Source organism: Anas acuta, chromosome 8 (genome assembly GCF_963932015.1).
Source record: "Anas acuta chromosome 8, bAnaAcu1.1, whole genome shotgun sequence".
Lineage (NCBI taxonomy): Eukaryota > Metazoa > Chordata > Aves > Anseriformes > Anatidae > Anas > Anas acuta.
In genome coordinates this window covers 10626175-10652500 of record NC_088986.1, presented here as the reverse complement: position 1 = coordinate 10652500, position 26326 = coordinate 10626175, and the positions used below count along the sequence as shown (strand labels likewise).

At 50.5% G+C, this 26326-nt stretch overlaps 1 protein-coding gene across 7 annotated transcripts in view; it reads left to right on the top strand.

Moving 5' to 3' along the window:
* RNF220 (ring finger protein 220) overlaps nt 1-26326 on the top strand; it is a 183223-nt gene that overhangs the window by 2388 nt on the left and 154509 nt on the right. For all 7 annotated transcript variants that reach the window (XM_068691376.1, XM_068691378.1, XM_068691380.1 and 4 more), the window contains exon 2: nt 4001-4741. In XM_068691376.1, the coding sequence (XP_068547477.1) occupies nt 4117-4741 (625 nt within the window). In that variant the 5' untranslated portion in view covers nt 4001-4116. The remainder of the gene's footprint in view (nt 1-4000; nt 4742-26326) is intronic.

Below are 26326 nucleotides of genomic sequence, written 5' to 3'. Positions count from 1 at the left end.
AAAACCCGCGGCCAGCACCGGCCGGGGGGCAGGGGCCGGGCCGCGGTGCCCACCGGAGCCGGGACCGGGACCGGGACCGGGACCGGGACCCGGGCTGCCCTCCCCTGCCGCCGGCTCCCCCGCTCCCCGTTCTCCTTTTTTTCGTCTTTTCCCCCAAAACCGGTTTTCACCGCAGCTGCCCGTGTGCGCGGCTGCAGTTGGCATATTTCACGCGTTGGAAAAAATTAACTGTTTTTCCTTTGTATCTTAATCCAGTGATGAGAGCTCTCCTTTGTTGGCTTTCGAGCTTGCATTTGTTTTATTTATTATAAGGAAATCCAGTTTGGTTCAAATATATAATCCATTTGAGCACTTAAATCCCCAAACAGCTGGCATTATTTTGTTTTATAATCTTTGGCTTTTCTACGCAGAGCATATTTCTAAATTCCTACTTGACATTTATGGGGAAAAAACTTTTTAATGTAAATGGATATTGTGATTTTTTTCTGGGTCTTTCCTAATTTACATGCATCATCAATTTTCCTGGCTTTCCTTTTGTTTTAACCTTTTTTTATTTTTTTCACCATAGGTTGTTAATTAATTTTTTTTTTTCCCTAAGAAAACTTTGTTTCTGGAGGTAGAAAAATGTTAATTTGCCCCATTATTTTAATCTCTGGCATTTGGAAATGGTTGAGAGACCACAAAAATGCAACCTGTTGTAGAAACCAGAGTGGTGTGCTTTATTTATTTTAATCGATAGCAGAGAAGTGATTTAGCAATAGGAACTCCGAGTAACGTTTTAGTAAAAGATTTGCAGATCCGGTGGCTGTGTCCGCGGCGTGCATGTGCTTGCATATGTGTGTGTTTCTCCGCAGGCTGATTAGCAAGTGGGTTTTGTGCTCCCAACCAGGGCTCACTCCTGTTTTCCTCACTCGCTGGGTGTGTGTGATGCCTGCTAAATCCGCCTCCGTCATGGTTTCTCCTACTTTTATCAGACTTTCCTCTGAACTAATTCAGAGCAGCGTTACAATCTTCATGCACAGAGGAACTAAAACTGAGCCAGAGATAACTGATTACAACTTGTTCTTGGTGAGAGATTTTTTTTTTATGGTTCAGAGCTGAGGCTGTTGATTCGATTTGTCTTGGTTGTGGCACGTTCAGCCTTGTTATTAGCAACATACACATTTACACAGGTAATTTGTCTACACCTTAAACAGGGCAGCTTTAGAAACCAGTAACTATGCAGATAGGTAGCATTAAAAATAATAATTAAAAAAAAAAAAAAGAGGATGTTTTCAGTCTGTGCGTCTAACCTTGAGACTTGGTGGACAGTTTATGTAGCTTCATAGATTGATCTTCACCCCCCCTCCCTCTGCTCCTTGTTTAGTTAATTCAACAAAGACTTTTTGCAATCTGTTTGGAGTTTGTCTGATGCCGTGGAAAAGTAGCTGCTGATTTATTTGGTTGCTTTTCGATTTCTGTCTCTAGCCCGTCTTTTCTCCTCCTTTCAGCGGGGATGTCAGCTGTTATTACTTCCTATTGATCCCTTTGCAAAGTGAGAAGTGAACTAAAATTAATGTCAATTCCACTGCTCGGATCAATAGCTGGAGTTATTTTAATCTGGATTTGCGCGAGGTGCTAAATTAAAAAAAATCAGCATAGAGGCAGAAAAGTAGCAGTTACTTACTTCGCCTGTGCCCGCTGCCTTCCCATCACCCAAATGTTCCGTCCAGCTGATTATCCTGCAATCCATATTTTTTTAATTAAGAAGGTCAGTTAGTTTTCTTATTTGGGGTTCTGTATTTAAACCTATGACATTTTGACATTGGGAGTGTATTAACGACAGATTTTCATAATGACTGGTCCGCCGCAGCCTAATCTGTACATGTTGCTGGGGGGGGGGAGGTGCTGAGCGGGAAGGAGAGCAAGAGAGAACGAAAAAGGAAGTGGGAGTTGAAAAAAAAAGAAATTTGGCTGGGTGAGATATTATAATGTGTTGATTTATTCCCTGTGTAATGAAGTTTGCAAACGAATAAACGGCCGTAGTGATTCACAGTATCCTACAGGAGTGTCAAGTGTTGCGGCCAGATTACTAATTTCTGAAATACATTCAACGTAATGGGGTGACAGCACAAGTAAAAATAGAAAAGGAGGCAGAGGTGGCTGCTTTTTTTTTTTTTTTTTTTCCTGGAAATCCATATTTTTCGTGATTGCTCGGTTTCACTTCCACGTTAATGATTGTTTATTTCTGAGAGCGGCGGTTTGTTTGAAAGCATGCCTTTAAATACAGGATTACGTGCACGCATATATGTATTTCCATGGTTGCGTAAGCCCCCAACAATGCCAAATTTGCCAGGGGATGCAGTTCCCTGGCCACCAGTTTCTGAGCAGCCTTGCGTAAAGCAGCAGAGCCGGCGCACCAGGACTGCAGCACTGAGCAGGATGCCCTTGGCATCGGCCACAATCCCTCTCCCCCATGCTCAAGAATTGGACAGGAAAGTTATTTAAAATTTGGAAGAGAGCAGATCCGTTAACGTGAGATACTTCATCTGGTAATTTAGCAACGCTGTCTGTGAGGAGGGGTGCCAAATGAGGAAGCAGAGAGATGATGCCCACTCATCTTCGCAATTAATAACAGTCGCTGGAGTGCCTGGGTACAGGATGGGGGAGAGGAAATGTTATCACTGCACTGCATTAAAGCCACCGGCTGGATTTCATACACTTTGTTAACCTAGGCTCCCTCATTCATGGAGTACAAAAGGCACTCCATTAGGGAGACACTCTTTCAGTAAGTTTTATTTGAGATGTTTGACCCTCTGGATTTAAGAGGCACAATTTGTAACAGCTTTTTATTATTATATGATTTTTCTGGCCCTTTGAGCTCCAGCGGCTAGTATATTGTTTCAAAGTTATAGTCCTTGTATTTTAAGCTGGGCTGTGGGGCCTGAATGGCAGGCAGCGGAAACTTGAAAGAAAAGACACTAGATTGATTGGGGGAGAAAATAACAAAGCAAAAAGCCCAAGCCAACTCGGAGAGATGCAGAAAGGAGCGGCTTTTCCTCCTTTTGCTCTGGGAGGGGGTGGTGGCTGGCTGGTGGGCTGTAGCCAGCCTAGGAGGCTCAGCGAGATGCAAGTCAGAAATTTTGTTAACATTTTCCTCTAAATGTTAATGGCACATCCAGGGCAGTTTACAAATCTACTTAAGAGTGAGTGCATTAGGAACTAAAATTACTGATCCATTCTCTCTTGTCCCCGACCCGAAAGGCAGACGTTTGCAGAGATCAGATGGCAGAAGCACCCATTATGATTTTAAATATTGTCAGAGACGCCAGGCATTTTATTGGTGAAGTCTCTTCTCCTTTTGCTAAAAGGGAGAGTGCGTGCGTGTGTGTTTGTGATGATGTATGGCACACACGCATCCACACAGCCCCGGTCTATGGGATTGTGGCAAGTGCTGTGGGTGCCAGCATTACCCACAGATATAAACCGTGAGAGGGAGAGGAAATACACGGCTGCGATGCGTGTCTTAGGCATCGTGTGCAGTATGACACATCTGGTGGCTTTTTTGGGTAACTGTGCAATAGGTATTTTTGTGCTGGTTGCACACACGCACAAGCAGATTAGGGTTGTGTGTGTGTGGGCAATAAGCTGACTGCAATTACATTTACATGCCTCTTTTGCCACTATCAAATTCCAATTTCAGTTTGGAGCCACTGTCTTAATTTTAGACCGAACCTTGTTTAGTAGGGGGTTATTAAATCCGAGCGTTCCTCCCTTTGGTTTGCCTTTCATCCGTCTGCACTGGATGACAGCCTGTAACCTGGAGGGCCAGAGCTGATCCCACCAGTGTGTGAAGTTGTCTATTGATTTTCCTGAATGAGAAGAGCAGCGCGTCTCTGGCCGCTTGGTTGTAACACAAGTGGCCACCCCGCTGCTGGAGCTTCCCGGGGAGACGAGTGCAGAAACCTAACCAGTCATTTTTTTTTTTTTTTTTTTTCTTTTCTTTTCTCTTTCCTTGCAGCGTTCGGAGGGTGATGATGCTCCACTAGGTTTCCCTGCTCCAGCCCCGGGCCTCGCTTTGCTTTCCTTCCAGGGAAGACTGTTCCGCCTGTGATCCTGCTGAGGAAAGAGACTCCGATGGACTTACACCGGGCAGCGTTCAAGATGGAGAACTCACCCTACCTCCCCAACCCGCTGGCCTCCCCGGCGCTCATGGTGCTCGCCTCCACCGCCGAAGCCAGCCGTGACGCTTCCATCCCGTGCCAGCAGCCGAGGCCTTTTGGGGTCCCGGTGTCAGCGGACAAGGACGTGCACATTCCCTTCACCAACGGCTCCTACACCTTTGCCTCCATGTACCACCGGCAAGGCGGGGTGCCGGGAGCCTTCGCAAACCGTGACTTTCCCCCGTCCTTGCTTCACCTCCACCCCCAGTTCGCGCCCCCCAACCTGGACTGCACCCCGATCAGCATGCTGAACCACAGCGGGGTCGGGGCCTTCCGCCCCTTCGCGTCTACCGAGGACCGGGAGAGCTACCAGTCGGCCTTCACGCCGGCCAAGCGCCTCAAGAACTGCCACGACACCGACTCGCCCCACCTGCGCTTCTCGGACGCTGACGGCAAGGAGTACGAGTTTGGCACCCAGCTCCCCTCCAGCTCCCCCGGCTCGCTCAAGGTCGATGACACGGGGAAGAAGATCTTTGCGGTTTCTGGCCTCATTTCTGACCGGGAGACCTCGTCCAGTCCCGAGGACCGAAGTGACAGATGTAAGTACCTCCGTTGACTTGTTGCTTTTCCTCTAGTCGTGCCTCGTTGAGATGCTCGACAGGTGGCTGTCCTGCGGTGCTGCGGCTCGTGCGGACAGCAGAGGACAGGCAGCCTTTCCTCCCTGCCGGGCTAAACCACGCAGCATTGCCTCGTGTCTTATAAATGGACAACGACAGGTCTTAAGGGGAGGTGCTCTGGAAGGGAACTTGTCTTCCAGCATGCGGCTGGGGACAAGGTTGACCTGACTTTACGTGCAGACAGATGTCCGTGCCCCAGTGCAGGGATACAGCTGCTGTACGTGCATGTGTGTGAGCAGGGGGCCAGCTGGAGCGGGTAGCCACAGACATTTCCAGAGCTCGTAGCAAGTGTGCACACCCTGATTCTTCAGGTATCTTATCCTGACCTTGTCTTCACGCCCACCCTTCTTGTAGCAAATGGATTTGTGCCTCGGGCTCAGACGCTGGTTAACTGGAGAATATTTTTGGCCACTGAGCACCCTCTCCAAGACACAAACCCCAACCTGCTCCCATGGCTCAGTGAGCAATTTCCCAAAATATTTTCCCACGTCCATGGCTGCTGCTCCCCACTCCCCTGTCACCTTTCCCTGCTGGTGTGGCAGCACAGAGGGGCACTGTCCTCCCTGATGGCTTCCAGGGGTGCTGAGCAGGGTGCTGACCCCTCCTGGGGCTGCTCAGAGGGAAGTGGAGTGTCATACCCCAAAGAGGAACGCCAAGTTATGCTCAGTTTGCCTCTAAACCCAAACATGAGCAAGGGGTTTGCTTTTAACGTGGGCTCCTTTGTTCTGTTGAATTTTCTTCCTAGAAAACAATTTTGTTATTGCCGTCGTTATTATTATTACTATATATATTTTTTTTTTGCGATGAAAATCCACTGCGCCGCTTCTTCCTCTCCCTTCCCGACGTGATTTTTCCTCTCCCGTTTATGATGCCGAGGAGAGTAATAGAGACATTGTGGCTCTCTCTCCCCTGTCGGCGCTGCTTCCTCAGGCTGTCTCCTTGAATTAGGCGCTGTGCTAACTTACCGGCGCTAAAAGGCATCTGCCTAAACCCAGCGTACCTTTTCAATAAAAGTCATCATAAAATCAACCTGCCTTGTAAATCCATCGCTCTTTGGTTTTGAAATATGCTGTGAGTGTGTCTTTTATGTCAGCGTCTGCGAGGGTAGGGCGATTCCCACTCAAGGCAGAAGCCGAATGCTCCTTGCACCACAGACGTGATCTCTTCCTTCTCCCCCTGCTCCCGATCCACCCCTGGCCGTGGCACTTTGTGTGCCACAAGCTCCTCGCATGGCTCAGCACCTCCCGGCCATCCTCGTGGGGCTGTGGGGCCGCAGCCGTAGGTGGGAGCGCATGTGGACGGGTGCGTGTGCGTAGCCACTAGCATAATTATTTTGCTGGGGGGAGGCGGGTGAGGTTTCAAGGCTTGGGGACATTTTTCTTCTGTGCCCTTTCCCTTTCCCATACCACCTGGCTGTGGGAAGGGAGCTTGCTCAAAAAATACTCCGGGAGATCGCGGCGGAGGAACGGGTCTGCTCGCTAAATGAATTTCGAGCGCATCAGCTGCCGCGTATCTTGCTGGCCACCCCCTGTCAGACACCCTGTTTGGAGAAGTAAATCTGTTAAAGGAATTAGGCGGCACGGCGCGCAGCTGCGGACCGAGGTGCCGTGTCCTTGCCAGCACCGAGCACGGTGCCGCGTCACCGGGGCTGGGCACAAGCACCCGGCACCGCGCTGCCGCAGGGGCTCGCCGGGAGGGGAGGAGGAACAACGACAACTTCAGCCAGCTTTGACAACTCGCCCAGAGGTGGAAGGTGGTTCGGGCTGCTTTTCCTTCCCCGTATCACCGCGTTTCTTTAAGACGCTCGGCTGCACGGTGGAGCAGAGCACAGGCGACGTCCCTGATGTTTTACTGACATTAAAATTCTTGCGTAACTACCGGGACAGTTTACACTAAACATGTCTGTTGGCTCTGTATCATATTCCCATCATATATAGATGCTGCACCATGGAAACTTAGCTCCATTAGCACCGCGGGTTTATCTGGCGTGTGCATACGCGCGGATGGGAGTGTTTGCCGGAGGCCGAGCGAGTGAGCAGCTGGGCTTTTTAGTGGATCCTAATGATCTTTTATGCTCACCATTAGAAAAGGAAAACTTCCGCAAAGAGGAATTCAAGAGGCTGCGCTTTGCAGATCTAATCGCGATCCCATTTCGTATTGACACTTACATACACATTTTTGGAGTTTCTGTACAAATGAGTGCTGCGGGGGGTTCTTGTTTCGGGGTTTTGGCTCCTGAGAAGTTTTGGGCATTCCGGGTGTGCCTGTTTGATATGTCAAGGCTGCGTGCTTTTGCTCCTGATGGAGAAGCTGCTGCAGGTAGGTGACTGTAGCTTTGAGGCAAAACGCTTCCACAAGAGCTGGCAAAAATGGAGAAATTTTCTTCAATCGGCAACACCTTCATGTGTCTAAGGGGTGCTCTCCAGATGTGCAGAGCCCAGCCGTTTAGTTGTCTTTTTCAGATTCCTGAAAGGGTTTGTGTTATGTGGAAGGTGAAGCACTGTAATTGCACTGCAGAGTCTTCTGTGCTACTGCATGAGAACCCTTTTTGATTAGCTCATTAAAATGTTTGTTTTACCCCATAACTTAAAGGGTGATTTTCTGATTTTTTTTTTTTTAAGGAATTTATTGCGCTGTTTTAATATTCCTGAAAAATAACTTCACACTCGAGGTACTTTTAACACAATGAGAACCCAGGCAGGCATTTTCATCCTGGGCAGTGTTTGGAAGTTACGCTGGGCATCAAGGGAGCGAAGTCTCATCCTGTCTTCACCAACACAGAAAATTTGCTAAATTCAGTAAAATTATTTAGGATTTGTGCTGGTGTAACCATGATTAGCACCTGGCCCTGTGAGATCTGTTTGTATGGAGGCAATAGCTTGGTCTTTGGATGAACGGAGATCAGAGGCAGGGGGCTGCTCCCCGGGGGTGCTGGACCAGTGCTGGGGGCCGTGCCACCTCTTGCGAAACGGGATGGCTGCTGTGGGTGCCTCGTGGCAAATCAGGCTGAAATTGATGTTCTTGGACACCGTGTCCCTTGTTTCAAAGCACAGGCACCGAGGACGTCTGGGGTGATGTTGTGGCCAGGGTGTGTGTACGGCAGCGCAGCCTTTCCAGGGAGGGCAGACGTAAGGCGTGCTGGATGGGGCCCTTCGGCGGGGCCTTGCTGAGAAACATAATGCCATTTGTTGGAGGTTGGGGGCTTCTTGTAAAGCGTGTGTTAAAGACACTGGGCGACGTGTTTTATGGGTTTCCTTTAATAAGCATACAATAGTTGAGATTCCTAGAAGGAGTGGAAATAAATGGCATGTTCCTTTCTGCAAAAGAGATCTATAGACCCATTTTTAAATCTGAAAAAAAAAAAAAAAAAAGGCCCTTGTTTTTATTCTTTGCTTCCAATAAAATCTGTCCCAGTGGCCTTCTGTACCCAGTCACCACGGCGTCACTTCCCCACAGAGTGACGGGCAGAAGTCCATCCCAGGACCAGGGTCTCTGGGCAAAGAGCTGGACCTCATCCCAACCAATATCTCAGCCACATCTCTGAGGCTTCCTTGCTGGTTCCACAGGAGATGGCTTCCCCTTGCTGTGTTCTCCTCACATCATGTGTTGTCCGTGACCTGCTGCGGAGCTCAGCCTGCTGTGCCAAGGCCCTGCCACCTCTTTGTCCTCAGCTTCCAGCATCTTGTCACAGCCCAGCTCCTGCAGCCTCGGTTTCCCTGCTGGTGCTGGTGGCTCTCACCTTGCTCCTGGCCTGCTGGTGGGCACCTGTGGACCTCACTGTGTTCTTGGGACTGCTGTGTGTGGGGTTATTAACATTGCTTTTACTATTTCTTTTCGATAATAATATTTATCAGTGGTTCTTCGCACATGGTCACTGTGTCCTGTAGCCAGTTGCTCCCCTGCAAGTGAAGCTGTGCGCCATATCAGTGAGCTCCTTGTTCCAGTTTGGGGTTTCAAAGCCCATCTGCAGCATGGAGGTAGCTCAGCTTTGGAAACAACAGTTTTGTTATCGATCAAGCGCTGCAAAAATGTAAATCGTGCTTCAGGCGGTGGACACCACGGCTGTGATGACCACAGCTTGAATTCCCAAAGTCCACAACACTGCGGGCATCAGACCTGGGCTGCCTGGGCACAGCCCCCTGCCACACACAGACACCTCATGTAGCGCTGCCACCCTTCCTGAAGCACTTCACCACGTCCGAGGCAGGTAAAATTTGGGGTCTTAACGCGGAGCGACGCTTTGCTGCTAATAATCATCGGCCGCGACCACGGGAAATTGCAAGCTTAAAATTGCTTACGAAATAATGAAATAAATCAAGTGGAACGTTTGCTTTCCGCCTTTCCGCCTCGGGTGGAGGCGCAGCGGTGGGTGCTCAGGAGGGGTGGGCAGGCAGAGGGATGGGGTGGGATGAAGGTCCCCATCGCGTGGTCCCCATCTCACGGCTGGCGCTGTCCTTGTGGAGCCTGGCTGGAGCTCGGAGCCCGTCCATCCCTTCTTTTTTCTGCTTCTCTGGCAGCAGCCTTCGCACTCCCCCTGCAAACTGTTGCCCAGACTCCTTTCCAGGCTGCTGTTTTCCCCTCCAAAATGTGTCCCCAAGCAGCCACCGCCACCCAGCTGGCTTTCCTGTTGGCTTGGTGATGCCAGCGGTTCCTGGGGCCGTTCCTGTTAATGTAATCTGCAACTCTGGAGCAAAAGGGCAGAGCAAAACGTCACTGTCCTATTCATCCACCTCCTCCCGCACAGGTGGGCACACGTGCAGGAAATACGTGACGTCCCTCTCCTGCTCTGTGTGTCTGACCACTCGCAGGAGAGCACTTGCAGGGCAAACCCCGCATCTCACCCGGTTAATTCAGCCACCTGTCCATCCCATCCCAAACCACCAGCCCAACCCTGCTTCTCGAGAAAGATTTCATCACATCAAGCCTCCAGCCCCATCAATCAGGCCCAGCTGCTGCCACCAAGCCCCAGTGGAGTAGTGGGGGTGGGCTTCGTGCCGGGCTGGGACCCCAAATCCGCAGCAGGGCAGGCTGGGGGGCACGGCTGCCCCACTGCAGCGTGGGGCTGGCACGAGCTGCCCCATAGCTTTTGACAGAAGGTGCTGCGCAAGGGCAAAGTATTAGTATTATTAATATAGTACAGTCAGTAGAATATTATGAACTATTATAAATCATTACCACTAAACTACAGTTATTAAAGGAAATGACCAAAGTGCACTTTGAGAGCCAGGATCTCCGACAGTTAAAACATTGTTTTATTATTTCACTTGCTAACTTGCAAAATTCGAGAGTTAGCGACAGTTTCCTGGTTGATCTGCGAGGGCTGCAGCTTGGGAGAGGCGAGGAGGAGTGGGCATGCCTTGCAGGGAGGAGGGAGACAGCAAGCACCGACCCCTTCATGATTTCTTTTCTCCTTCTTTAATAATCTGAAGGTCTGGAAGGAAAGGGACGTTCCCAGGCGTGCAGGTGCCCTGGGCCCAGCCCTGCTCCGTGGGGCTGAAGCAGTTGGAGCCAACGTGGTCGTAGAGTTTCCAGAATTCCCCCCTGGAAAATCCAGGCGTGAGGGTTTCTGTGAATTGTTGGCGGTTGTTATTTGTTTGATACCGTTTAGACAAGTCCCATTAAATGCTAGCAGCAGATTCATTTTCCCCTCTTTGTTTGCCTTCCAAGGAGCAGAAAACAGACGTAATTATATTTTACGTGAGACTCTAAGATTTCCTCTCATCTCTTCCTCTGCCTAATATCTGCAGCTATAAAATAAATTCCATTTGTGCATACATGGTGTTAGACCGAGGTAAATAACTGTCATCTGAAATCTGTCTAACCTTAATCTGCATCAGGAGCACTATAGAGAACCGTACCCATTTGTATAATATTAGGCTTTATTTTTATTATGGATTTCTAATGCAAATTCATAGCGGGGGCAAAGTTGTTTTCTGCTAATGCTGTGTTCCAAGGAAAGCAGCCGCTGCCAGCGAATTGTGACAATTTCCACCCGGCGGCTCATGTCAATGGTAGTCCTGGATCGTGTCTGTTTGCTTGATAGCCTACGGATTTTCCACCCCTGTCCTTCAGGAGAGGATAGCAAATCTGGGGACTTCTGAGGATGTTTTTTTGGCTATGCAAAGCAATTGGAATTCCTTGGGAGCGATGAATTTCTAACTGGGAAATTGTCTTCTGTAACGTGGTATCGAATTCCTGAGCAGCGTCCTTTGCAGCAGGGCACGTCTGTTTGCACCCTGCGTGTCCAACCCGCGTGCACGCCTCTCTCCCCTTTCTGCACCCTCTCTGTTTGCCTGTTTTGCTCTGCTGGCCTGCGTGATTGCTGTGTTTGCACCGACCGGCACGCATGCAGACTCGCAGGTTGTAGGCATTCTGGGCAAATTCCCTGCCCTGAATTCAGTTTTCTTTCCGTTTTCACGCTGGAGCAATTTCCCACTGCCTTTAGGATATTTTTTTGGCTGAACCTTGCAGAATGCTAGCCAGGACTGGGTGCGTGTCCCCTGGTGCATGGTGGCTGATGTGGCCTTGCTCGCTTTTTCTGCTGGGAGTCAAGAACCACCATAGGTAATCCAGTGCCCTATTTTTCCCACCAATTTGGCACGGGATTACACACAAGAAGCATCTCTGGGACTCGTCCATGGAGTCACCGAGAGCTCTGCCTGAACACGGGCTGTGGGGTTTGGTGCTATCTGTGTCTGTCATCTTGTTCTTTGTCTTTTATTTTGAAAACATTGATGGTGGCTGTGATAAGCCAGGCGCCCCTTAGCCATCAGCATTACTTTCTCCTTCAACCACTTGCTGGCATCTTGAATTACAGCAGTCCCTGGCGCAGCAGAAGAGGGGAGAAAGAAAATCTGGGAAAAGAAAGATTTATTGTCTTAAATGCTGATAAGGTGGGGAAGGAGTCCCGGTGACAGTGCAAATGTTCCTTGCGCTCAGGTCCGGGACACTTCCATGGTGCTTTTCCTCACATTGTCTCTAATCAGGGTTGTTTTGAAACCATCCTTGTTTGGTAGCAGATGAGAGCTGCTTTCTCATCACCGTTTCAGGGCAAGACCGTGTTTTGTACTTTTTTCTCGTCAGTACCGGGCTCCCGGTACACGGCTGCTCTGCAGAGGGAAAAGGAAGGCGCTGCGTGTCTCTGGATACCCATAAGAGGAAGAGCTGGAAGCCGTGTCCTTGTTTTCCTGCAGTAGCACGGATTCTTGGTAACTGGCTCTAGACAGAGTAGCAAAGTCCAGGTTTTAATTTGGAAAGACACGAGGGCTTTTAGGCATTGGCTTTGTTCTGGTACAGTCCTGCAGACCCGCCTCTGCTCTGTGAAAGTGTGATCCTGCTGCATGGAGCGGGGGCCAGGCGCTGGGACGCGTCCCTCTGCTGATGCTGTGCCCCCCAAAAGTGTCGGGGGGCAGTCAGCAGTGAGCTGGGGGATGAAGGCTGCGTGTGGCAGCCTCGCCAGAGTGCATTGGGGTTTGTGGGCAGAGCAAAAAGTGCAGCTCAGGGGGCTGCCCTAATGGGCCCGTGTCTTTCTGTCGGGATTTTCAGTACAAATCACCTTGTTTCTAATGAAGTTATTTTAAATTAAAAACGTCTCAACCTTTTCATCTGATTCTGGTGTTGTTTCCCTTTATGAACCGACTTGCAAAGCCATTTAGTATGTGCAACTGTCTGTCCTGTAGCATCCCTCACTATAAGGGGGCATAGGATAGCAATCCTTCATCATAGAGAGCCTGTGCTGACAGCTGCGAGCAGGCTCGGTACCAGATCACAGCTCAGCCTTCTCCTCCAACCTTGTTTCCAACAGCAGAAATGTTATAGAGAGGTTTTCCCTCCCGAGCACTTCTCTTCTCCCTCCCCAGTTTGACCCCTGGGGCACTGGAATGGGACCGGGGTGGAAGAGGCTGAGCATCGGGGCCAGCATTTTTTGGGGACGGCTGTGTGGAGGGAGCCTGGAGATTAAGTGCGGGGGGAGGCAGGGAGTCTGTAGACCAGAAGTCAAACGTCAGCAAGCTCTGCAGAGATCTTTGAGGGAGTGTGAAGCAGAAAGGGGCTACAAGTTATTTCTGTCCCAATTTGGCCAATGCTTTGCGCCCAGGACTGAAATAAGTGTGATGCTATTTGGATCAGGACGGGGATATATTGGAAAAACTCAGCAGTGAAAGTCTGCAGATCTCCGTCTCCATTAGCCAGAAGTAATGTTCCCACCATCTCATTATTTTCCCTCTTAAAATGAAAACAACGCGTTGACTGTGGAAACAGAGGGAGATCCTGTTAGGGGAAGGCAGGGCCGGGGAGAGAGAACTTGAACTGGTCTCACTCGAATGTGTCTCAGATGTTGCTGCCGTCTGGGGAAGCTGTGCATGGATCAGGCCCCGGGTTTGCAGCACATTTCAAGGAAGAAGGGGCCTTCAGCTGGGGAAATGCTTCCCCTCGGGTTGTCTCTGTGGGAACACGGCGAGGATCCAAGCCTCCTGAGCTCACCCCCTGTGAGCAGGGTGCCCTGGGGGGGTTACGGTGTCAGTGAAACCCAGGCGGGACCCTGCTGTCCTGGACGTTGCCTGTTGTGTCTGGGTTGTTAGCTGCACCTGGGCAAAGAGGCAGAGGAAATCCCGGTGTGGTGTGATGGGTTTTGCAGAAAGGGCCCCGAGAGGAGAGGCAGTTCGACACCGCTCGCTGATGGCCCCTCTGCTGTGTACTCAGGTGGCTCACCGGCGTCCAGGTGACCCCAGACCCACGCTAAGGAGATGTGCTGCCAGTTCTTCAGACGCCGGGTATTTCACTTTTGCTGCACGTTTCCAGCTTGACCGCTGGAGCAGGAAGAGGGAAGGGCTGCCTGGGCAAAGCCCCGAGTGCAGCCCGTGTTGTGCTGTGGGCTCTGTTGACCTTGGACAAGCAGAGCCCTTTCTCGGGGCACATCTCTAAAGCAGGGCTTACACCGTTCCCGCAGCACAGCTGAGGGCATTGCATCCACGTCTCCGAGGGGCTCAGGTCCCGGGTGGCAGCAGGAGCCCTGGTACCCGCAGCACAGTGACATGGCTGGCTGGAGGGCTGGGGGAGGGCTGGGGGCCTGCTTAATAAACAGTAGCATCGTCATTTATTCTGAAGAAACAGTCTTTGGTTTTATTTTTCGGCTCTGGAACTTGGATGAACTGCTGAAAACAGTGGCTAGGAACAGCAGAGAAAGAAAAGGGGGGAAAAATTTGGAGTAAGGTAGATAAAAGTGAGAGATAAAAGAAATAATGCAGGGAAGGATGAGTAATCGACATTCTTGGAGTTGAAGCACAGGCTCTGGCTTCCTTCCTGAGCAGTAAAATAAAATTAAAAAAAAAAGTCTTTAGAACAACAAAACTCTGGACGCGCTGGTTTCCTTCCTGACAGGCCCAGCCTCGTGGTGTTTCGATGAGTCCTCATTGGCAACCAGGGCTGATCTAAAGGCCAAAGGCAGAAAGATTGGGGGGAAGGGAGGCGGATTTAACTCTTTGAGCTCTGCTGCAAAACCGCAGATCTCCTGCTTTGTGCGGGTGCTGGAGCACAAACAACGTTCGATGTCACCCCAGCGGCTGAGAGCCGGGTGGCACATCCACCCAGGTGCCCGGCCGTCATCGGAGCAAGTGTCCCTGTCAGGAAACAACAGCAGGCATTTTGAATCCCCGTGCGAGTGGATGAAATTCCTCGGACAGCCCGGAACAATAGCAGCGATGAGCACCGCGGGAGTGGGCTGGCAGCCCTGTCGGCAGCCCCGCCACCGCTCCGTTGCTGTCTCGGGGATGCTCCTTTCGCTCCCAGCATCCATAAATCATTATCCGAGGGTCTCCCCCCAGCACCCTGCCCAGACGGGAAGGTTGGGGTGCAGCAGAGCCCGTGGTGCCCCCCAGGGCTGTGGGTGCTGAGCGGCGGGGAGGATGTGTGCGCCAGGCAGGTCGGGTGGCTCGGGCAGAGCTTGTTTTGCAGCTAACTCTCTGAGGCTCGCCGCTCTCCGCAGGGTTCCCCTCTCTGAAAGGTCGAAGCTACTTCTTAATTCTCAGCAGCTGACAAAATATTTATTTTCAGGTACTTAAAATATTATAATTTGAAGTGGAGTCCAGGGCCCTGGCTGGAGCTGAGCTTTTGTACTAACAGCTTCAGCGAAATGACTTTTTCCTCCTCCAACTTGCCAACAAATGCTTGGAAAATAATTGTGGGACAGTCATCCCTTTAGTGAGCAGATCAAGAAGATTTGAGACTTGCCAGAGACTTTCAAAGGACAGGCCAAAGGTTCAAGTTGTTGCCAGTTCTATTTGTCTTAGCCTTTATACTTAGTTTTGTGTCATTAATTTCATCAAACGCTTGTGGGTAAAAGGCGCCCAGCGGGCTGCTGCTTGCGCTGAGTTCTTTGGGTGTGCTTGGACACCTCTCGGGAAAGAAGCCCACCTTTTTGTGTAGAGAGCGAGATGAAAAACACTGCAGCTGGAGAAGAAACAGCCTTAGCCACCAGCACGCCTGCGATAACCTGAAATGGAGAAGGCCACCCTGGGGGAGCCGTAGCAGCGAGCTATTTATTTCCTTTCCGCAGCCCTTTCTAAGTGGGTTTTGCAGGGAGATGCGCATACGAATGGTGAGCGGTGCCTCTGTGCCTACAGGACCCGTAGGGACCGAAAGAAATAAGGTGCCTGGTGGGGTTGTGTCAAAGCCTCTGAAAGGAGGGCTAAGCACGGAGTGGTGAACAGAGCATCTCTGCTCGCTGTTAGCAAGGAGGTGATCGGGCTGGAGCACCAACACTGCTGGCACTTCCCCGTCCTGGGGGCCATGAAGCAGAAAAAACAGGGAGAAAACAGCCTCGATTTCTCAGCACGATGCCGATGCCCTTTCCTCGTGCCGCAAACCTCCTTTGCTGGTGCTCCCATCGCTGCCTGCATCCTGACAGCTGCTTTCCTACCCTTTCTGCCCCAGTGCAGCCGGCCAAGCACGTTAATTTTTCAGCAGAAGTGTTGTAATAATTAGGCAGCTCGTCGGAGGGTTTAGCAGTACTTAACCAGATGTGAAAAGACTCGTCCCACGGTCCCCGCTCTCTCGCTGGGCTCCAGCCAGCTGCCTTCTCGCGCCTGCTCAGGTTGCCTCCAAGGGGCTGCAGGAGCTCTCCCGGCTGCCCTGGCTCCCCGCGCCCCCCTTCCTATGCTGAGCACTCGGTTGTAAAGGAGAAGGAGGGAGGGCGAAAACCCCGGTGCTGTTTGGGAGAAGAGCGGCAGAGAATTAAAAGCAGACACCTGCAGCGCTCGGGCTCGCCACCTCCACCATTAACTCTTCCCAGAGCAGCCCCCAGGCTGCTGGCCCCTCTGCGGTGCTGGAGGGGGCAGCGGGGGCTCCTGGTGGCTCCTCTCCCCTGCCTCAGTTTCCCTCCCTGCAGGGTTGATGTTGGTGCCCCGTCTGCTGTGCTCTGTAGGCATCCATCGGCAGCGCTGCCCCTGCTAACACGGCTGTAAAAGGAGGGGTGCTGTGGTAAACCCTTTTGTCTGCCTCATCCATATTAAGCTGAAAAGCTGCTGGAAGCAGGATACTGGCCTGGATGGACCTTGGACTGAGTCATTCTGACAATTCTTACATTTCAATGGTAAAGTTTTATAAATACACACTTGCAGAGTATGTTATGCTTAACAAAAAATCCATATACAAGGTATAGGTTTATGGTTACAGGGAGAAAAAACGTATTAAACCTGCAAGACCAAGAGAGCAGACGAGATATAAAAATGATACTGTATTATGCCAGATCTTATTGAAAATCCCAACGCATCTTTTTTTGTGTAAATGGTAAATTCTTTGCTATGTTCTGGGTTTGTTTCTTAATGTGCGTCACGTACCAGAATAGTAGCGTGGACACAGTTGCAAATATGGTATGTGTTTTATTGTGGGTATTATACTGCAGAGCAAAGGGTGTTGAACATCGCAGTCAGTTATATTCAGCTGTAAATGGGAGCTACCCGCTGTTCTGTATACAGCGAGCTGCATATTTATTAGTAAATACCAGCCTAGGTAAAATAAAAATAAAACAGGAAGTTGTATTAAAGACTTCAATGTTTAAAACTAGTTTGCTCAAAGCTCCTGGGACACCGCTGCGGGGAACGGTCCTGCATTTTTTGGCGTTAAGTCTTTTCCATCTGATTTTTCTAGTTCTGCGAATTTAAAAGCCTCTGCTGAACCCCACCGCGCACCGGCGTGTGGAATAATTCATACGTGTTTCGGGTCGGGGTAAAGATCGGGGTTTTGGCTGGAGGAGCCGTGGGTGGACTCAGTCCCTGGTGTGGCTCTAGGGGCTGAATGTGCCTGAGCAGCTCTGCTGAAACGCTGAGGGCAGGTATGGGGGCGCGAGCGCACACACGGGTGTGCACATAGCAGGGTGTGCGCATCTCACGTGTGTGGCTGTGGGACAGAGGGGACATCGGTCCCCAGAGGCTGCTTGCTGCTGTAGATACTCAGGAGGAATGAAATCATGCCACTTTGCTCTCGACGAGGCGTGTGTTTGTTCCTCTGCATGGCATGGGCACCCAGGCTCCTTTGGAGACAGGCAGCGGGGCAGAATGAGGACTCCAAAAATGAGCAATGGCTTCTGAAATACCGGCGTGTTTAACCTAGAGGGAGCTCTCCTACATGCAGAATGCGACCGTTGGCACAGCAGCTCGAGCAGCTTTCATCCTGAGCATCTCCAGCAAACTCCTGCCACCCCTGTGCTCGCCTGGCACCCGGGTGCCTCCTGGCCCTGTGCCGGCACACGATGCGATGGCAAGGGGCTGCCATGGGGCCAGGCCGGCTGCCTCGCTCGGTCTCCGGAGGTTGTTACTCATGGAAGTTGATGTAGATTTCTTCTGGAGATAAGGTTTCATCTATTTTTCCTGCTCCTGGTGACGCCGCAGCACCATGGGGATGCATCAGGGCGGTCAGGGCGCCAGGCACCTGCTGCTGCTTTGCGGATGGGGACGAGCGAGGCGGGACGGTGGGCTCCGTCCAGCCCCAAGTGGGAAGGGAAGGGAAGGGCTCCTCCTTGGGAAACAGTCTTTGTTGGCTGCTGAGCACGTTGTTAACAGGCAGATTTGCTAAGGAGAGATTTACGTGCTGGTTCTGGGCGGCTCACATGCTCCCTTGGGGTCACTCCTTTTAAATGGCTTCGTATCCATTCATCCCTCTGGGGTAGCTGCGTGAATTCAAAGCCATGGTGTTTTGGGGTTGGGTGTGCTGGTATTTCATTTTCTGGAAGCTGGGTGATGCTGGAGGTGACAAGGAGAGGTGATGTGAGGGTGATTCCCCAGTCCCAACCTCATGCAAGGCTCCTGTGGCCCTGCTCCCAGCTGGTGCAGGAGCGCACAGCGAGGGATGGAGGAAAGCCCCGTAGGCAGCCCGCCTGGGGACACTGTGACATGTTGGTGAGAGGCTGCAGGAGCTGGCAGGGAGCCTGCAGTCGGGGTGACACGGCAGTAGGGCAGGACGATGGGGCTATCCATGGGCAGTCATAGCTCTGCATCCCCAGCCCACCCCCAGCTGCAACAGAGCAAAGGAGAGCAGGGGTCTTGGAGAGCTAATGGTGTCTGAGACATCGTTTAAAGGCACTGGATAAAAGGAGCACCAAGAAATTCTTTTTTGGGGTCCAGAAAGCTCCTTTCTGAGGCTGGTTCATTCAAAGATGGTGGAGGGGACAAGAGAGGTGATGGGGTCCTTGTCTCCTTCGCACCCCCGGTGGTCCGTGTCCCCATGGGGACACATGGACACATGGTGGCTGTGTCTGCCCCAGCAAGCAGCAGCCTCCCTGTGTTTTGCAGCGTGCTGGCCTGGATGGACAGAGAGCCCCCCAAAAAAGCAGAAAGGGGAGGTCTGTCCAGCTGAAGCCTTCCTCCATGGGGCACTGCTGAAGCCCACCTGTGGGTCAGAGCAGCATTTCCCAACCACAGATGAAGCCTCAGCTTGGACATTTTCATCACGGCTTGAACTGAAGCTGCTGTTGCCACTGTTCTTGTCTTACCTCCACCACCTCTCCGTGCCTTTCCAAGCCGCTTGACACAGTGTCTGTCTGTCTGTCTTCACGTGCTGGCTTCTAGGAGGCTGGGCATGGAGGGGGCTTCTCTCCCTTTTGCAGCCCCTGCCTTAAGTTTACTTTATTAAGGTGGATTTAGGCACACCATCTGTAAACCCGGGCTGTGGGTGAGCCCTCTGCAGCCCCACTGTGCAGCCTTTGGGGTGCTTGGAAAGAGAGCTTGAGAGAGGCAAGGCTGGGAGGGATGTCAAGGATGGATGGAGTAGGACAGGGCATGAGGGTGCTTTTCTTTGTGTAGGTTTTTGAGTTTGGGGAAGGAAAGGGCGTGCATGAGGGTAGGAAGCTGAACAGGGAAGATAGTTGGAGGGAAGAGACAGAAATAAAGCACCTTCTTTATCTGTTTTTTAAAGAAAGGTTTCACACTAACTTTATGTGTTCCAGTTTGCAGTATGTCTATTTTTCCATGGAGGGCAGGGAGAAGTGGAGACAGCGGAGGCAGGAGAAGTTGCTTACATTCAAGCCCCCAGTTTGGCTTGAAAAATGCCAGAGGAAATTAGCTGGGATTGGAATAAGCACTTTCCCTGTGGACTTGTGCTTCTCTCTGTGTTGGATGGTGCCCATTCCTTCCCACTGCCTTGTGGCTTTGGTTTGATTCACACCTGAGTCCCCAGCCCCAACTCTTTTCCGAGGTGGCACAGAGAGGTCCTGGGGAGCAGCTGATGGCAGATACCCTGCCTGGGCTTCTGGAGAGGCAGGGGGATGTGGGAGAGAGAGCAGGGAGAGGAGGCACACCCGCCTTTGGGGTTTCGGCACATTTCTCTGCATGTTAACAGCACCCCGGCCCCACCCCAGCCCGTTTCTTCCTTTGAGGCAGGAGGAAGCCGCACGGCTGAGTACAGCCCTCATGAAATTCAACTCTGCGAGGGCTTGTCCAAGTGTGGTTAGAGAAAACAACTCTAATGGTTAGCTGTAACGAAGTCTGTTAGCTGTGGGAAGCAGCGAGGCAGCTCCATGTGCTGCCTTCCAGGGCTGCTCCCCAAATGCTGGAGTGGCAGCGCAGTCCTTGCGGGTCCCGAGGTGGCAGATATTAAAATGTGAACTCTTGCAGTGAGGGGGTGCTGGCCCTTGTTTGATACTAATTCCCAGCAGGCTGCAGAGGAAGCATTCAGAGCCCTACAGGAAGGTTTTTTTGCTGTGTGTCCCTGAATAAAGCCGTAACCACGAGTGAGGGGGCAGGTAGGGGATGGTGAGCGTGTCCTGGTTGGAGCAGGAGGCCAAAGCAGGATCACTTCTCCTGCCGTGCCCCGTGTCAGCCTCTCTCGTGCTCTCCCAAGGGCTTTACCCCATGGAAATTCCTCCTTTAAGAACAAACCCTTCTTCCCTAGGATACACCCAGGCAGGGTGTGCTCAGCACTGCCTCGGTGCTCCGGGTTGAGGAGGTGGTTTTGTCCAAAGCCACCCCTCCACAGGAGCCTATAATTGGCAATTAAAGCATAAAAAATATTTCCAGCGAGTGAGTCCTAAATAAATGCTTGTCACCGCTGATCAGAGTTGGTTTATTTCCATGTGTGTTTTCCTTCCTTCTTTTTTTGTATAACTTACGGCCCTGTAAATGCTCAGCAGCTGTTAATATGATTCTGTCGATACGTTTACCATGGTGATTTGGCTATATTTGGCGAGCGTGTGAAGAAATCACTCACCGGTTAGAAGGAGGAAAGACAAGCTGTCGATACCAAGGGAGAAATGCTAATAACCCCGGTGACAAATCATTCCTGGGAATCTCGAAGGGTTAAAAAAAAACGCCGCCGAGCTTCCCAGGGAGAGGGGCCACGGCGAGTGAAGGTGACTCATCAGGAGCTGCAGACACCAGCTGTCATCTCCAGCTCCTCCTGCGCTTAATCACTTCACTTTTCTAAAGAAATATTTTGTTCTAATTCAAACAGACCCGGGCTTGTTTGTTTTTTATGAATTATTTACTGGTGAGGAGAACCTCTCGAGGTATCCATCTTCACTCGGAAATAAGTGGACTCTCCGAGCCTGCTGCAGCACCTTGAAGCACGCAGTACCCTCCGCCACGAGCCTTTTTTTTTTCCAGATACCCATTTAAATGCAGGATAAACCTCAAAAAGTCAGCTCTGGAGTTGGGTCCGTGCTGGAGGGAGTGAGAACAGGCTTTGACCTCATAAAGCTGCTGGCACATGTGGGGCTGGGATACCCCAGGGGACACGTGCCCTGGGGGCGGAAGGGTCCCAAAGGACCTGCTTGGTGTGTCCTGTACCAAGCACAGGCTCACGGTGCACAAAACAAGCATCTGTATGTGCCACCTTCCAGCCCTGGGTGATGTTCCAGGACCAGATTCCTCCTGGCAGCTCCCGACTCCTGCTCCTTGCCCATGTTCAGCTGCTCCAGCGGCAACGGGAGCTCATGCGCTATCTCGCAGTCCCCAAAGGTCTGATCTGGTGGCCATGGAAGTAAATAAATGGAAAAATTCACACTGACTGGATTGGGCATCAGATTAGTCCCTAAATGTTAGTTGATCTGCTTTGGGGTTATGACAGACAAATATTGCCCCAAGGTTACTGCTACAGGAATAATCGATCTACCTGTCTTAGCCACGTCTCGGCTGCCTGTCATCGCTGCAATATCTAAGCCTGCGTTACCTCCCAGGAAGATTGTGCCTGACCAAATAAGTTGCCTTTTCTTTGTGTAGTCTGAGACCAGGCAATGCCATTTTCAGCATATTTAAGATCATTTCTGTTTGGCACTTATCTGCTCCACAGGATATTGCTACTTGACTGCAATGTCCTTATTACCTACTACTTACATTTCATTTATAATTTTTTTTTCTTTTTTTTTTTTTTTTACTAAATAAATAACACGATCTGCAAATAAATGACTTGGTCCTCAAAACAATTTAGACAGACAAAGTGCTTCGAGTGTGATTTAGCTTGAGTGGTGTAAGTCGCACGCTTCTACAAGCTTCAAAATGACAGGAAAGATAATCCCATCAGGCAGTCTGTAAAACAGAACAAGCCTGGAGAGTGGTTTTCTTGTATACAATTACACTTAGAGACACAGAATTAGACAGAAGGGGATTCGGGAGCTGGAGAGGCTGAGAAAGGCAGCTGGTTGTGTCCTCAGCTCTGATTTTTTCACCGAGGCACCTTCCTGCAGGACAGCACGGCACTGGCGGGGAAGGAGATGCTGCAGCCCTGCACAGGGGGTTGTCTCTGGCAAAAGGGCTTGGCTCAATTTTTGTTCGGGGAATGGGAACATCCCCTGGAAAATAGGGTGCATGAAAGTGAGTCCTTATATTTTATTTGCTTTTTTTTTTTTTTTTTTTTTTTTTTTGCGCCTTATTCGTCCTCCCAGAAGATCCTTTCTAAGGGTCACTCCTGACACTGACACCCAGACCTCTTCCTCCTGCCTCCCTGCACCCACGTCTCCCTCCCGTCCATATTCTCCTCTGCTTCCCTGCCTGTGTACAGCCGAGAAGTCTGGGGCAAGAAGCTTGTCGTGTTCACTCGTGATATTTGAATTGGCATAGCTGAGGAATTCCTTGAGATTTCTGTCTCTCACTGCCTACTCTGGGACCCTGCACTTTACAAAGCAGCTGCTGGCAGAAGGCACGAAATACAACTTCGGCTCACTTCTTGCCTTTATTCTTGTGCAAAAAGTTCCTGACTCAGTGTTGATTTTCTTGAGATGGTGTTTATTTAAATCAAGATAATAATCTTCCAAATATACCCTAAAATTATATAGCCATATAAATCCTGTCATAATATATTCAGTAAAACTGTCAGGTGATCATTCTTAATGTAAAATGAGACCTTTTCATTTCCATCCAGTCAGTTAGCACTAAATTAACTCCTTGGAACAGGCTCAGAGTCATTCATTTGAGTAAATACCCTGGTTATTTATTGAATATACAGAATTGTTGTCTGTCTCGGGGCTGGGAGATTGGACTCCTGTTCTTATCCCAGCACCAACACTGGTCGGTCAGATTCCCAGAGCCAATTGCTTAACTTTTATTTAGCGGAGCTACCAAAGGAATCTGCTGTAGGATTGCTGGACGCACCCAAAAAACCTTGTGTTTGTACCTCCAGTGGTGCCTGAGCCCTGGCATCCTGCCCCCAGCCTTGGGGAACACCTTCCTCCTCCTGGGCCTAAGGAAGGAGCCTTGCTTGGAGCCCCGCATTCAGCTTGCCAAACACAAATGCCAAATAAAAATAAATGAATCAATGAATCAAAATCCTGACTGTCCGGAACCGGGCTGCAAGGAGACACACTCACTCTGCTCTTCTGGGAGATCAAATTCACTACACAGATCAAAGACAGAAGAGGAAAAGCTCTTCACAAGTCAGGAAACAAAATCGCCTTGGCCTTCCTTTAAAGAAGGAAAGTTACTGGACCGCAGCCTGAAAGAACCAGAGCAGAAAGCATCAAAGGGGAGCTCTCGGTCGGACGTGGCTCTGCAAAAGGTGAGGTCTGCCAGGTACGAGGTGTCCAGCTTGAGCTGGAGAAAGTGCTCACAAACCATAGCTCCCAGAGAGCATCCTGCCTACAGGAGATCCATGTCCCCATCCCCTAGAAGAAATGAGATTATAGAGTAAGGGAAAAAAAATAATTAAAAGGCTGTAAAGGTTTATTCACAAATTCTTTGCAGTCCTGCAGAAAATGGAGGGTTTATACCTTTCTTATTCCTTTTGTGGATGGGCACTGCAGGCTGGGCGGCAGAGGGATGTGTTCCCCACAGGTGAGGCAGCAAGTTCAGAGCTCAAACCGAAGCCTCCCTGCTGGTGTTTGTTTCCTGACACCCAGAATTGCACCAAACTCTCCAGGGACCAGGGAGAACTGGTAGGTTTCAGCAGCGAGTTAAGCAGAATTATTTCAGGAATGTGTTAAATTTAGCTGTTTCCACTTTGGGGCAGAAAGAAGCAGATAACCTCTTCTTCACCTTTCCATTTCTGCTTGGTTTCACGGTGCTCCAGGGATGGGGTTCCCACTGCTGTGCAGACACAAGATGTGGAGCACAGGGTCCTAGAAATACACTCCAGTTTCTGTGGGAGCCCCATAGTAAGGTAACCTGTTGGGTGGGGAGATGCTTTAATAGACAAGAGACAGAGGGGATTAAAGTGGGGGGTCAGCTGCCGGCAGTAAAAGCGGTGCCATGTGAATTTATCAGCATGTGGAAGAAGGGAGCAGCACCTGCAGGAAGGGAGAAAGCAGTTCCCTACCTAGAAGAAAAGGAAAGATGCAAAGGGGAAGGGTGTGAATAAATTGTGCACGGCTTGGAGGCAGGGAGAGAAACCTTATTTATGTCTTTCAAGCCTGGGGTACGGTGACCCAGCCATCCCAGGACTCACAACACCAGGGCTGTGGTGTGTGCCCGAGGAGGACCACAAGATTTTAGGTACCCAGACCTCAGCAGGAAGGGCACCAGGGCTCAGCGTGACAGAGCCGGAGCTGTTCATCTCTGTTTTTGCAGTCTGGTTGACCTGGGGCTATTTCGATGCCTAACTGGGATTTCTCGTAGTTTGTTTTATTTTAGTATGACATCGTTTAGTGTTTAAAGGTTACCTGGGTTAGAAATTTTACTGTTGTATTGATTGACTGGTCTTTTCTGTCTTGTTGCTGGAGATGAGAAGGAATTGAGAAAAATGCTCCTGATTCCCTCTCCAGACGAGAAAACTCTTCCCTACAGATGGCTGGGCAGCTCCTGCCAGCATTTTCTTTTCCTACCATCTTGCTATGTGCAAGCACACACGAAGGACATGGGCTTCTTCCATTACTACTCACATTTGCATGATGTTTAATGTTTCTGCTGGTGCAACTTCTGCTTCTGGATATGGGCAGCATGATTTAAAACAAAACAAAATAAAACAAAACACCAATAACCAGAGCGATTCCTTTGAGCAAGGAGTATGGGTGGGGAAAGCATGTTGGGGACCACAGGAGGATGCTCCCTGCGGTGCAGCCTGTGCGTAGCCTTGCAAGCACCACTCCTGCTCTTACTGAGAGCAGAGCTGGGAACAGGTGTTGGCAGGCAGAACATGCACGTTCATCCCCTGAAAGGTGGTGTAACTTGGAGACTGCCACATGCTGAATCCACAACAGCAGCAGTTGCAGATTTGGTCCTTTTCTACTCTTTGAACAAGCCACGGTCCCTCATTGACCCGGATACTTTCCACCAGCAGTGGATGTGTGTGATTCTCCCAGGCAGGATGCGTTGACCCCACAAAGTGCAGCTGGGATGCTGCTGCCGCGTCTCCACCATCCCCTCCGCTGTGTTTATTGGTATCCGCATTGCTCCGTTAGCATTTTAGTGTTTCTGCAATCACGGTGATAAACAGCAGCCTGCGGGCACCTCTGTCCCTCTGCCGCACGGTGCCGTTTAATTCCTGTGCTGCAGAGCATCTCCAGGTGGGAGCTGGGCTGAGCCCCTGCAGCACCCACGGGGCGAGGAGGCAGGTGGGCAGCAGGCACGAGGGGCTGCCCCTTGCCTTTCTCTCTTCCCCTTTCTCACAGCACTGGAAAGCACAAATTCTGCTGAGATTAAGTTATAATTTAAGGCAGTGAACATGTGCTCTGCTGGCGGCTATAAAGATTCAAATCATAAAGTTTTACAGTGGAACGGTTTCTGTAAAAGCATCGTTAGAAAGGGGGAATCGTGCCTTTAATTCTTACGACTTATGGGGCTGCCTGGTTTGTTGGGGTTTTAGTGGTGCTCGGAGTGACATGGGGTGGGGTCCCAACCCCACCTTGCCGTTCAGTCAGGCCTTCCTTCCTGGCTCTGCTGTAACATTCAAGTGCCTTGAGAAGACCTGGAGATGTTGCAGAGCTTTTGCTGTTTATGGGCGAGTTTAGGGACCCCTTGTGTGGAGTCAGCATAGCTCGTTGTAACATGATGTCCATGTTATCTCATCAGACTTGTATGGATCTCACCTCCCTAGGGTGCAGAATGCTGACCCTTTGGCTTTTTTGGGTAATGGGGATGAGGATGGCTCAGTGTGTGATGATCAGTCATGGTGTGGAGACTGGGGAAATCTAGGTACAAGTATCATGAACGTGTCATAAATGTGATGCCAAAGCTTCAGGCAGGGTTAGGGACAGGTTGGTGAGCTCTGTCCTCCAAAGTATGGATTGCTTAGCTCCCTCCATCTTTCAGACCATGAACCCAAGCTATCCCCCAACACTTCTAGTACCCAAAAGGAGACAGCACCAAATATTGCCGTAGGTTTCAGCGCCTTTGCTTGGGGAGTGGTTCGAGAGGAGACCCTTCAGCAGGCATGGGCTGCCAGGGCTGGGCTTCGGTCCCACACAGCAACCAAAAATCTGCAGCCGCTGCATGAGAGGCGAACGAATTAAAACATAATATGAATAATACAGTCAATACAGCAGCCATGAGTTGTTTATTTTTATGTTAAATTCAATGTGTTTTTGTTGCCCTCATATTTTGAGTGATCAATAGCGCAAAGATTTTCATATTAACAGCACTCGGCTGCATTGTG